The sequence below is a fragment of the Parathielavia appendiculata genome, assembly GCF_033297405.1.
Source record: "Parathielavia appendiculata strain CBS 731.68 unplaced genomic scaffold N657scaffold_14, whole genome shotgun sequence".
In the NCBI taxonomy this organism is placed as follows: Eukaryota; Fungi; Ascomycota; class Sordariomycetes; order Sordariales; family Chaetomiaceae; genus Parathielavia; species Parathielavia appendiculata.
In genome coordinates this window covers 51,536-63,200 of record NW_026944233.1, presented here as the reverse complement: position 1 = coordinate 63,200, position 11,665 = coordinate 51,536, and the positions used below count along the sequence as shown (strand labels likewise).

Sequence of the window (11,665 nt, the reverse complement as noted above, 5' to 3'; positions counted from 1 at the left end):
AGAGTCTGGCAGCTGGCGACAGATGGGCTAACACCTGATTGGCTGTCATGCTCCTTTAGGTATCAAGGCCTTGGAGGTGGACTTTGTCAAAGTCGCTGGCAAGCTTTCCGGTTGCTTGATTTCTCTAAAATACCGATTGATATGTATATAGATACCCCGAGACTGTACAGGCACGTTAAGGAGCGTCATTACACAAAACGTATCCCAAACCAAGAACCAACAATGTCCAGGACCAAATCCAAACTTGCCGGCCCATCCTTCCAGGTCAAACAACCAGAAGTCCATTAACAGACCTGATACACCACCAGGTCGGAAAAAAAGCCGACTTCGGCCAATCCCAGTATAAATCTTCGTGCTGGCTGTTCCAACGCAGCTGTGCCGTTGTGAATGCAAGTAAAAGTGAAGGCGCATGTGCAGGTGGGTATTATGAACTCCGCCCCGGCAAACAAGACCCGTCAATCGGGAGTATGAAAGGCCTTATGTGCTCTCGTCTTGCGTGTTTCGGGAACGACCCAAGACTGGGCCGCATTCGTGGCGATCGCACCGGCCAGGAGTGAGAAACCGCATAAAGACGGAACGTGCCGCCATGTGGTGACCACGCAGCACAAGACCCGCCCCGCCGGCGGCCGGGCGCGGCTTCAACACCGTTAAATCCAGGGTGTCGGCATCGTCCCTCCACGAGCCTGCCTGTCGGTCCAGCCACTGCTCTCCGACCCAGGAGATGCTCTATCCCTCAACGACCGTTCGCTTGGCGCCTCCAACTCCACCGCTTGACAACCCGCTAGCGCGCCGCTGTCCCCTCCCACCCCTTTCCCGGTCGGCGTCCATCGCTGCACTGGCGACATTGAGAGATGTCGCTTCGAGAAGGACATGGAAGGCGCCCGCGGCGACGTCTCCTCTGAAAGCTCGTATGGCGGGGGCACTGTGCGGTAAGGCACTGGCGACCAGGGCAATTCCTTGGGCGGAACCGGAGGAGGCGAAGAAGACGAGCTATTTGACCTCCGTTTCCTCCGCCGGCGCAGAAAGAGGAAGAGACCTATTGCGCCGGCCAAAAGGAGAGCTGCTACCGCGGAGCCGACGCCGATGCCGATGGCTGCAGGGGTGCTAACGCCGCTGGAGGCGGAAGAGGAAGCGAGTTGCGTAGGGACGAGGAGATCAGTAGGAATGAATAGTGAGGGTATTGATGTGCGGGCTATGGTGGATAATGGCTTTTGAGGTATGTTAGCTGCGCGTTTTCTCTCGGATTGAGTCAGGCTTACAGGGTTATTGATGGTCGGGACCGGTGTCGGGTCCCCTGGTTTGAAGCGGACTTGAATGCCATACGCCGTGATTGTGTTGGACGTTTCCGAAACCACCGTTGTGGTGCTGGCCTTCCCGTCGGTAACGACTGTTACCCCGATGACGGCCTCCGCCCCCGCCCAGGCTGTCGTGCACCCCAGCGCGGCTTGCCCTTGGGAAGCGGAAGCTACGCAGGTGTAGCTGAAATGGCTGCACAGCGACATAGGTTTAGTTGGCGGCCCGCGCGTCATCAACGAGGTACTTGACGGGTTCGACATACGTTGGACAACAGATCACTGCCGTCTCTGTCTCGGTGCTCACCGACGCGAGACTGGAGCAGGCGGTCGTGTACCCATACGGACACCAGCCAGGCGAGTAGTAATTCGCGGGCGCCGGATCGTAACCGCTCGGGAAACAGTCGGAGCCCGATGTGAAGAGCGGCCCCTCGACATAACTCGACTCGGCGCCGGACCAGACTTGGTAAACCTGTGGAGTGGCTGTGGTACAGCTTGAAGCGGCCCGAAACGTCGTTGTCAAGGGGCCGACGATTGTCATGGCTGAGCGATCCTGCGCATCGGGCTATCGTCCTCGCCAAACCCGTCGAAACCAACAGTCTTCCACTTGGAGAAGATGATGGGCGCGCTGCAAGGGAAGTTAAGCAAGGAAAGAATGGTTGGATCGAGCCCCGAACTAGCGGCTCAAATCTCCGGGCAGCATCAGCACCACTGGGGGTCTTTGATGCACGCCGCTTTTTTCACTGTGCTCGATGCAAGCCACTACTCCTTTGGTTTGGGGTTCGGAAGGCGGCGCGGCGCTGTCACGGTCTCGAAACGTCGTATCTCTTCTGCAGGAATAGGTGCCGCCTCAGATCTCACTCCTGGGACGAGGAAACTGAAGGTTTAAAGACCGGTTTGCTGCAGCACTGAACAACACAGGTCCGCCATCTCGGCAGCTCCCGTCCGTGGCCCTGTCACTTGCTGAGTCTCTGTATGCAGAGCTTGTACCGAATTGGACTCGAAGCGGCAAATGCACCAATGGCGTTGATTGGCATCGGGCTGTGTCCGCTGCAAGCGCGCACTGCACCAGGTGTCTCGCTCAGAAGCCAACTGCCTTCGGCACGTTTCAAATCCGGGGGTTCCCGTCTTTACCCCCCTTCCCCCCCCCCCCCCCCCCCCCCCCCCGACTTCTCAGGACGGAGTCGTCGACGGTAAGCCATGTTTGGCTTGGATGCCATCTGAGATTGCGGCTGGAAATCGCGCTGACGTCAGTTTTGGGAAAGCAGATCCAAGCTGAACTTCGAGATGGGTAAGAACGGAAGCAGCTGCGGAGACGCAAGGGACAACTTCGCCGCTGGCTTGCTTCTCAAGCTGAAGAGATCACGCCTGCCGCGACCGTTTCTCGTAAACGAACGTGGGTTTTCTGGTGTAAAGTCCGAGGGCAATTATTTTCACGATCCCAAGATCAACTTAGTCCGAGTTGGTGATGGGCGGTTGGGAAAGTAGCGCTGGCCTTGCAGGACCAACAACTTGAATCCCAGCCCAAGTTGTGTCGATCAATTGGCCTCGACGCCGGGGAACAACCCCGGCCCCTCCCGTTTCGACCAGTTGCGTTAGTGGGCCCCACTTGCCTGCTCCTCCCTCGAACCGCAGCGGGACAACCATCAAGGCCCTGTTGCAAAGTCGCCGACAACGGTGATTCTTCCCATCTTGACAGTTAAGGGTCAAGTTGTCGATGGTGCCAGTGGTGCTTGCTTATGACCGATACAAGACGGTCCGTCTCCTGCTGGCAACTTATCAGTCCAGGGACTCCTATCTGAGCTTCTACCTTCCCAAATGGGCCCTTGGTTCCTTCCTCTCCGTGGCAGGGCCGACGAATTTGGACGACAATTGAGGTGAAGGAACACACTCGTGCCTGGCAACAGTGGTTGCCTCTGCCCAAGATCAAATGCCCTCACCGAGGGCAGGGACGGGGACAGTGGGAGAATTGGATAGAGTACTTATTTAGTCGCGGGTTTCTGTCTCGCCCGTCCTGTTCCTCTTTTCTCTCCCAAACTCCCGTCAGCACGATCATCATCATCTTCTTCTCCACAACCACACACTCTTTTGTGCCCGCTTCATAATACTTCTTCCATCACTTATCACCACGAGACTTTACCACACGCCGACCTGGCCATTCGAATTCATGGCCGCCATTTCAACAATCCTCGCCCTCTTGACACCAGCCACGCTGGCCTTGCCCCAACAACGACCACTGGCCGAGCCTCAACATCGAGCGATGGCCGAGCCCAACACCGAGCTCGTGTGGTCATCGTCCTCCTAGGTTATGCACGGTGACCACATACCGCTCGCAGTATCGGACCACGCCAAACTCACGGCGCTGGGTGCACACCAGCTGTATGACCAGGGAGCGGCCTTCCGCAACCGCTATGTTCGTCCCTCACGCCATGAGGACTTCGTCGGCCTTGTCGGCATCCAATCGAAGGCGATCGATAACTCACAGCTCTATGTCGAGTCGTCTACGGACGAATGCTCCGCGGCCAGTGCCCTCGCATTCATGCAGGGACTCTATCCTCCATGGCCATACACGACCTGCGACCTTGGCATCCCGGAATACATCCAGACAGGCAACGACTCGATTCTGAATTACCCTCTGTGTGGCTACCAGTACCCCAACGTCAGGACCATTTCGCCCCATTATGACCAAGACGCAATCTGGTATGTGACGATCCGTTGGCCAGGGAAGTGTCGCTAACAACCGTTGGTTTTAGGAGCCATGGCCATCACACGTGCAAGAAGCACCAAGAGTCACTGCAAGCGTTTCCCGGCAACCCCGCGGCGGACTTGACTTACCAGCAAACCAAGGGGTTCTACACCGGCCTGTGGGACAAGATCTTCTGCGATGCCTTCTCTCCCTCGCAGTGCAATTTCTACCACGCCCACGAATTGTACGAGTACGCTGCATACCGTTGGAATCACGACGGGCAGTCTCATTCGCTCATCACTCGCGGCGATCTGGAGCAGCTGCGGGAACTCGCCTGGCTCGAGCAGGTTCTCAAACACGCTGCCCCCACGACTGGACCCCAAGGTGAAGACGACAAGTCCTCATGCATCGCCGCCCGCACGCTTGCAACAAGGGTCTTCAGTCAGTTTTCCGAAAACGTTAAGTCGTGTGGCAAGCACAACAAGTTGAACCTGGCCTTCACCTCGCATGAGCCGTTCCTGGCCTTTTTCGCTCTCGCAAACCCCGACGGCGCAGAGTTCTCACGGCTCCCCGAGCCCGGAGCGGCGCTGATCTTTGAGCTATTCTCTGTGGATTCGACCCTGGCCGACCGTTACGGTCACCTCGATTCTTCCAGCAACCATGATTCTTACAACAACGCCGGCTGCTGCGACGACCACTCCTGCAACAGCAATTCCTGCGACAGCAACTCCTGCGACCTCGGCTCTTGCAACAACGACAAATCCTCTAATAACAACTTTGGTGGAAATGACCGCAGTGAGCAGGGCTCCATCTCCCGCGGCCCTTTTGGACGCCGCAGCTACGATGGCGGCAGCATTGACGGTATTGGCAATGAAAAGGCCGGCTCTTACAACAACGTGCCGCTCCACCAGGTGCCCCTCAAGTCATTCCCGGCAAGCAACCATCAGGGCGATGACCACGCCTTTTGCCCGTCTCCCGAGGAGCTCTACGTCCGCGTCCTCTATCGGCCCAGCACGGGTCCTTCCGCCCAGGTGGTCCCCGTGCCCCTCTTTGGCAATCAGTCGACGATGCATTTCAAGCACTTCAGTGAGGCGATGCGGATTGTCGGCGTTCGGGACGCGAATCAATGGTGCAACCTCTGCAAGGGCGGGCCCAAGTTCTGTGCCTCGACCGTCGTCGGGGGCGACCAGGAGAATTTGGGCGGTATTCTCGGCGTGAGCGGCGCAGCGGTGGCGATTGCGCTCGCCCTCGCCATTGGATTACTGGTTTGAGTTTGGTTGGGGAGTGACTGGGGAGTGGAGGTTCAGGTTTGGCATCCGGCCTCGCCGTCCGCCACCTTGTGAGGGTATTTTGACATGACGGCAGGGCGGGATGCGGTGGCTATAATCGTAATGTTCGCGTGGGTTGGCAGCAAGGGGTTGGCGATCGTCTCTCGAGCCGGACGGGCTGGTTCTCACACGAGTTGGACTCTTACTTACCCTGTGATAACTTGCGACTCCTACGCTAGTTAGTATTCTTTGGGAATATACTCTCTAATGACATGCAATCAATGCCTCCGTATCCGTTCTCGCTGTTGTGATGATGCTGAAAGTGACGGCTTTGGTGGTTGACTGCGTTTTAACAAGGCAGCCCTCAGCCAGTCGTCAACTTTTTTTGTTGAAGAAGCAGAGCATCATGTCTTGCGATGCTGCGCCGCGAACTAGTTCGGTGTTGGCACTCCCTTCCATTGGCGAGGCTGGTTTGTGGCACGGCGGGACACCCAGCGAGCGGGGAAGCCGATGTGAGGGGCAGGGCGTGAGTCCTGGGAGCGGGCACATTAAAATTCGAACCTAATCACTGCATGCTGGAGATACCGTATGGGCAGAGGACCGAGACGGGACATCCTGTATCAGAGCCGCCCCAGTCACTGTGGTACTGGTGATATCGGGAACATGGCGCCAACTCAGACGGTCGTCAACTCGGGTCTCCGATTCAGCTCACTCGATTGAAAACAGTCAGCACGAGTTCTGTTGATTGAGTCTCGGGCCACCGTATGACTGGTGTCCGCCGGCCCAGGGCATGCTCCACAGTTCCTTGCTCCTGAGGTGAAACTGTGAAAGTTGGCTACTGGCGTAGTATACATTTCAGAGCAACAGATACTACGCCGGTGGGTATATTGATCACTCAGTAAAATGTAGCATCGAGAGGTTGGAGCAAGAAGTGTCGGGCCGACGACTCGGAACCGGGCTCGGTGGAGCGTTGTGCCGGAGAGCGGAGCGGAGCGGAGTTTCCGATTCAAGATGGATTGTGAGGGCTGTCGACGACTTGGGTTTGCAAATGTATATCACTGTAATGTTCAAGTTGGTTTATGTTGTCGGACAAAAATACCCAATGTGATTCCCGCGTCCACCGTCATGATGTTTCATAGGGCAGAAGCCGGGCCGACGAAAAGGACAGATGCGACATTGCGGAGGTGGGCGAAAATTGAGGCAGGTCATGTGGCTCGAAGCATGGCTGTCGGCACGAAGGTCGCTTTGCGGGGCGCATGCGGAGTTGGTGCGGAGGTGCCGTTCACGGGGGCGGCAGACCCGGCCCGGACGGCTAAGCCTCGGAATCGAACTGCGCCTGTCGAAAATTGATGAAATGGCAGAAAACGCTGATGACGCTGTCGTCAGAATGCTTTGGATGCATCTTGGCATCCATCCTCGTCCATCATCGGGAATAACGACCCACACCCGACTGTAAAATGGAACACACCATGCGGTATGCCCTTTTCATCATGGCCCTCCCCGCTGCACGTTTCGCTTTTTCTTCGGATACTTTTTCATCATCAGTCGATCGACGGGGCAACGCTGGGTAGTTCCCACTGCCCTGACCGCTCGTTGTGTGTATAGTGAATGCATCCGGACCCCGGCCTTGATGAGCAATCGGTACGCCCTTTACAGCAGGCATTGTCAACCGGGGTTTCGAGAGGCACGGGGGACACTGATGAGCATCTATAAGAAAGAGTACTCTCTCGACGATCCTTCAGCTGTCAACTCTCGAAACAAATGAGCATCAGATTCCACACTCCACGCCCACTGTCGCTACTCCACCCGTTTCAGCATGGCAACTCCCGGCCCCGAGCCCGTGACCAAGATTAAGCACATCAGCTCACACGGCAGCAACCATGATGGCTGCATCGCAGACCAAGAGAAGGCCGAGACCACCCAAGATGTCACCGACGAGGAGTCCGGGAACCCGTCCCCTCCCCCGGCCCAGCTTCAGCGTTGGAATGGGACCACCGGCAACGTCCTTCGCTTCTTCTCAACCCTCTATTGTTTCATCCTGATGGGCATGACAGACGGTGCTGTCGGCGTATGTTGACCCCTGTTGTCTTCAAAGAAGTAAAACGCTAACCACTCAACAGGCCCTGCTTCCCTATGTAGGTTCGGCCGAGATGCTTATTTACCAGTCAGCGTGTACTCACCATGGCACCAGATCGAATCCTACTACCACATATCTTACACCGTGGTCTCCCTCGTCTTCCTCTCCCCCTTCGTGGGGTACGTCCTGGCCGCGGCTCTCAACAATTTGATTCACCACCATTTCGGCCAGCTCGGCGTCGCCATCCTAGGCCCTGTCTCCCGGCTGGTGGGCATCATCCCGCTAGTCTTCCACCCTCCTTACCCAGCCCTTCCCATCGTCCTCCTATTCACCGGCTTCGGCAACGGCATCGAGGACTCGGCCTGGAACGCCTGGATCGGCAACATGCACCGCGCCAACGAACTGCTGGGCTTCCTGCATGGCGCTTACGGTCTGGGCGCCACCATCGGCCCGCTCATCGCTACCGCCATGGTCACCCGCGGCGGGCTGGAGTGGTACACGTTTTACTACGTCATGATTGGCCTTGACGGGCTGGCCTTCTTCCTGCTCGTGCCGGCCTTCTGGCGCGCCACGGGCAAGGTGCATCGCGAGATGCACATGGCTAGCACGGGGGGCAAGAGGACGACAACGCGGACGGTACTGCGCTCGCCCGTCGTGTGGCTGGTGGCCATGTTCTTGCTGGGTTATGTCGGCGCCGAGGTGTCGCTGGGCGGGTGGATCGTGACTTTCATGCTCAAGGTGCGGGACGCCGAGCCGTTCCTGGCGGGGCTGACGGCAACCTTCTTCTGGCTCGGCCTGACGGTCGGCCGGGTCGTGCTCGGGTTCGTGACGGGCCGCATCGGCGAGAAGCTGGCCATCACTGTGTACCTGCTGCTGTCGGTCGCGCTGCAGCTGCTGTACTGGCTGGTGCCCAACTTTGCCGCCTCGACCACCTTTGTCACCTTCCTCGGCTTTTTCCTGGGCCCGCTGTTCCCGGCCGCCATCGTGGCTGCCACGAAGCTCCTGCCCAGCGACTACCATGTGTCGGCCATTGGGTTTGCCGCGGCGTTTGGCGGTGGCGGCGCCGCGCTGTTTCCCTTCGCGGTCGGGGCCATTGCGCAGAGCAAGGGCGTCGAGGTGCTGCAGCCGATTTGCTTGGCCATCTTGGTGTTCATCCTGTTGATGTGGTGGATGCTACCTGGCGGTTTGAGGATGGGCGGGTTGGAGAAGGCGAGGGATAATGATGAGAGGGTTGGTGATGATTTTAAAAAGGCAGTTGGGTGGCTGACGGGGAGGTCGCGGGCTAAGACCGGGTGATCTAATTATGATAGACGGATGTACATACTGGTGCTGCTCCAAGCTGTTTGTTCTTAGCTCGGCGAGACGGAGAACTGAGTCCAATGGGAGCATTGTTGAGGTACGCAAATGTTTATAGAAGCCGAGGTCATGAAGGTGCCGGTAATCTTGGATTCTACCTTTGGTACAAACTGAAGTCAACAGCAAATCAGTGACGGTTACCGTACCCTAGCCTGGCAGCAAGATCAGAGTTGAGGCCGGCGTTGTTGAGATTTTCCATTGTCTTGGCGCTGAATGAGTGCACTTCGGGGCTGAGTGGAGCCTTGGCCTTGGTACTGGAAGCATGCACAGACCCGCTGAGGTCATCTCGGGTTCCTGCATCCGCATGACTCCCATCTTGTCACGAGCGTCCGACTTCCTACCTTTCGAATCCGAGAACATTCTACGCAATCGGGGTACTACACCCGCGTGCCTGCCCGTATCAATTGACGGCCCCATATCTCCGTGGAAATGCAAACCGTCTTTTCTGATTAACGTCCCTTATAAACGGCCTCCCGGCCGATCCCCAACCCCAATCCGACCCAACAGGCCCCGACCGCTCCCGAGACCATCGCCCTCACCACCTTACGCCATCGCAGAAAATGGCCCCCTTCCCAAACCGCCCGGGCACCCCGGGCGCCGCCGATTCCTCCCCCGAAACTTCCCCACTCCTCCGCCCAACCTCGCCACCATCAACCCCGTCAACCCTCAGCCCGACGGCCTCCCTCCGCTCCCGGTCCCTCCGCTTCCTCCGAACCACCTCCCTCCTCTCGGCGCTGGTATCCGCCCTCTGCGCGGGCTCCATCACCATCTTTTCCCTCTACGGCGCCACCTTCCAGTCGCGCCTGCACTACTCGCAGTTCCGCGTCAACGGCCTGGCCAGCGCCGCGTCCATAGCCATGTACGTCCCGGTGCCCCTGCTGGGATACCTGTGTGATCGGGCCGGGCCGGCGCTGCTGAGCCTGCTGGCGGCAGGCATGTTTGGGGCTGGGTATAGCGCTGCTGCGGTTGGGTATGAGCGGGCGAAGGAGGTTGTGGGGAGGATGCCTCCGGTGGGTGGGGGGGACTGGAAGGGGGAAGAGGAGGAGAGGCGGTGGTATGTGTTGATGGTGCTCGCGTTTGTGGCGATTGGGATCGGCACGTGCAGTATGTACATGAGTGCCGTGGCGACGTGCGCGAAGAATTTTGGGAGGGGAAAGCATAGGGGCTTGGCGGTTGCTGTACCCATCGCGGCGTTTGGGTTGAGCGGCATGTGGTTGAGCCAGGTGGGCAGTCGGTTGTTTGCGAGTCGTGACGCCAGCACCGAGGAAGGGGAGGTGGATGTGGTTAGGTTCTTTGTGTTTCTTGCCGTGTTGCTAGTGGCGGTCGGTGTTGCTGGGGCGTTGGGGCTCAAGATTGTCGACGAGGAGGATTTGATTGAAGAAGCGGTGGAGGAGCTGGAGAGGAGCGGACTACTAGATGGGAGCGCCATGTTCACGCCCGGAAGATCGGAAAACGGCTATGGGGCAATCGAAAGAGGCGATCCGTTCGACCAGCTGGAGGACGCCAACACCAAGGACCCCGCAGAGGAGGAAGCCCTGCTGAAGAAGCAGTGGGTGCTCAACGCCGAGACCCGCCGTTTTCTAACCGACCACACCATGTGGTGCTTCGCCCTCGGCTTCTTCTTCATGATCGGGCCCGGCGAAGCTTTCATCAACAACATGGGCACCGTCATCAAGTCTCTGTACCCGCCGACACTCCACTACGAAGGCAAACCCACCTCAACCGCAACCCACGTCTCCATCGTCGGCATAACCAGCACCGCCGCCCGCCTTCTAACCGGCACCCTGACCGACCTGCTTGCCCCGAGCCCCAAAGCCCGGCACATCCAAATCACTCCCTCCCGTGGACTCCTCGGCAGCAACGGCAGACTCTCCGTATCCCGTGTCACCTTCCTCCTCGCCTTCGCTCTCCTTCTCTCCTTGGGCCTGACCGGGCTGGCATCGGGCCTGGTCCAGAACCACGGCGACCGCTTTTGGCTCGTATCCGGCCTGGTAGGCGCCGGCTACGGCGCCGTCTTCAGCCTGACGCCCATCATCATCACCGTCATCTGGGGCGTCGAGAACTTTGCCACCAACTGGGGCATCGTCGCCATGTTCCCCGCACTGGGTGCCACGCTGTGGGGCTTGGTCTACTCGGCTGTGTATCAGGCTGGTGCGAAGAGGGAGGCCTCGTCAGGTGGTGGTAGTGGCAGGGGTGGGGAGGAGGAGAATCTGTGCTATGGACAGGAGTGCTATGCGCCTGCGTTTTGGGCCATGGCGGCTAGTGTATGGATTGCCTGCGGGCTGGTCCTGTGGGCGTGGAAGGGGAGGAATGGTTGGGCGCAGAGGGGCATTGTGGTGTAGACTGGCATTTGTGGCGAAGCCTCTAGATGTTTACTCGTTCAAAGACAGTATGAGCAGGTGTTCTTGTGTGTGCTTTTGCTCTGTGGTACTCGGTCCCTAGGCAGTAATGTACGATAGGGGCAAGGCAGCATGATTATAGCAAGCCCATGACCATTTCGGATGGATACCTCACGTTCCAAGGGGGACCGCCTTTGTGAGGCTGAACTATATGGTCTCGCGGCTCTGGCTTTCTGCATCTACGCGAACATCACGATGGCCCTCACTCATTATACCGTATGTACAGTATTGCTATAAGGATGCATTTTGGACATATTATACAGCCAACCCTCTGGCAGGATGCGCTTTTGCGCAAGCGCTCTATGCTCTATGTGAAGCATCCACGCCCGAGACAACCAGAACCAGATCCCGCCCAAGAGTTTGCAGACATAAGAAAATGTGTCGTTTTCTCCCGAGAAATCTGCCCAAAATGGTAGGATTCCCGAGATATCCGTCCGTCATACCGTTTGTCATTCGCGAGCCAGAAGGGGCAAGCTTGCACGGCGTGTCGTTCCGCAATAGTGCTGGCCGCACCGGATGGCCACAGATCGCCGAACCGGCCACAAAACACCTCCTATTTCAACCTCCCAAGCCTTTTCTCGTCATTA

General features: G+C 58.0%; 4 protein-coding genes across 4 annotated transcripts; 3 read left to right on the top strand and 1 right to left on the bottom strand.

The window, feature by feature from the left end:
• Positions 1–157: 157 nt before the first annotated feature.
• Positions 158–2,280, bottom strand: N657DRAFT_692659 (uncharacterized protein). Its single transcript, XM_062797174.1, has 3 exons — positions 1,559–2,280; positions 1,260–1,488; positions 158–1,208 (listed from the first exon to the last, which is right to left on the bottom strand). The coding sequence occupies exons 1-3, from the start codon at positions 1,831–1,833 to the stop codon at positions 648–650; spliced, it is 1,065 nt and encodes a 354-aa protein (XP_062644535.1). The 5' UTR covers positions 1,834–2,280; the 3' UTR covers positions 158–647.
• A 1,320-nt stretch (positions 2,281–3,600) lies between these two features.
• Positions 3,601–5,249, top strand: N657DRAFT_683251 (phosphoglycerate mutase-like protein; the record flags this gene model as incomplete). The annotated part of the gene is made up of 2 exons (XM_062796555.1): positions 3,601–3,992; positions 4,046–5,249. The coding sequence occupies 2 exons, from the start codon at positions 3,601–3,603 to the stop codon at positions 5,247–5,249; spliced, it is 1,596 nt and encodes a 531-aa protein (XP_062644534.1).
• A 1,557-nt stretch (positions 5,250–6,806) lies between these two features.
• Positions 6,807–8,815, top strand: N657DRAFT_665839 (MFS general substrate transporter). Its single transcript, XM_062795310.1, has 3 exons — positions 6,807–7,314; positions 7,367–7,381; positions 7,438–8,815. The coding sequence occupies exons 1-3, from the start codon at positions 7,063–7,065 to the stop codon at positions 8,617–8,619; spliced, it is 1,449 nt and encodes a 482-aa protein (XP_062644533.1). The 5' UTR covers positions 6,807–7,062; the 3' UTR covers positions 8,620–8,815.
• Positions 8,816–8,897: 82 nt separating this feature from the next.
• Positions 8,898–11,219, top strand: N657DRAFT_648543 (MFS general substrate transporter). The gene has a single exon (XM_062793538.1). It carries the CDS (start codon positions 9,240–9,242, stop codon positions 11,019–11,021), a length of 1,782 nt encoding a protein of 593 aa, XP_062644532.1. The 5' UTR covers positions 8,898–9,239; the 3' UTR covers positions 11,022–11,219.
• Positions 11,220–11,665: the final 446 nt, after the last annotated feature.

Excerpts from the sequence above, each read along its gene's own strand:
- N657DRAFT_665839 (XM_062795310.1), top strand. The coding sequence starts at position 7,063 with ATGGCAACTCCCGGCCCCGAGCCCGTGACCAAGATTAAGCACATCAGC.
- N657DRAFT_692659 (XM_062797174.1), bottom strand. The coding sequence starts at position 1,833 with ATGACAATCGTCGGCCCCTTGACAACGACGTTTCGGGCCGCTTCAAGC. Across the intron at positions 1,489-1,558 it reads GCAGTGATCTGTTGTCCAAC|CCATTTCAGCTACACCTGCG; the intron begins GTATGTCGAACC and ends GTCGCTGTGCAG. Across the intron at positions 1,209-1,259 it reads TCCCGACCATCAATAACCCT|CCATTATCCACCATAGCCCG; the intron begins GTAAGCCTGACT and ends ATACCTCAAAAG.
- N657DRAFT_648543 (XM_062793538.1), top strand. The coding sequence starts at position 9,240 with ATGGCCCCCTTCCCAAACCGCCCGGGCACCCCGGGCGCCGCCGATTCC.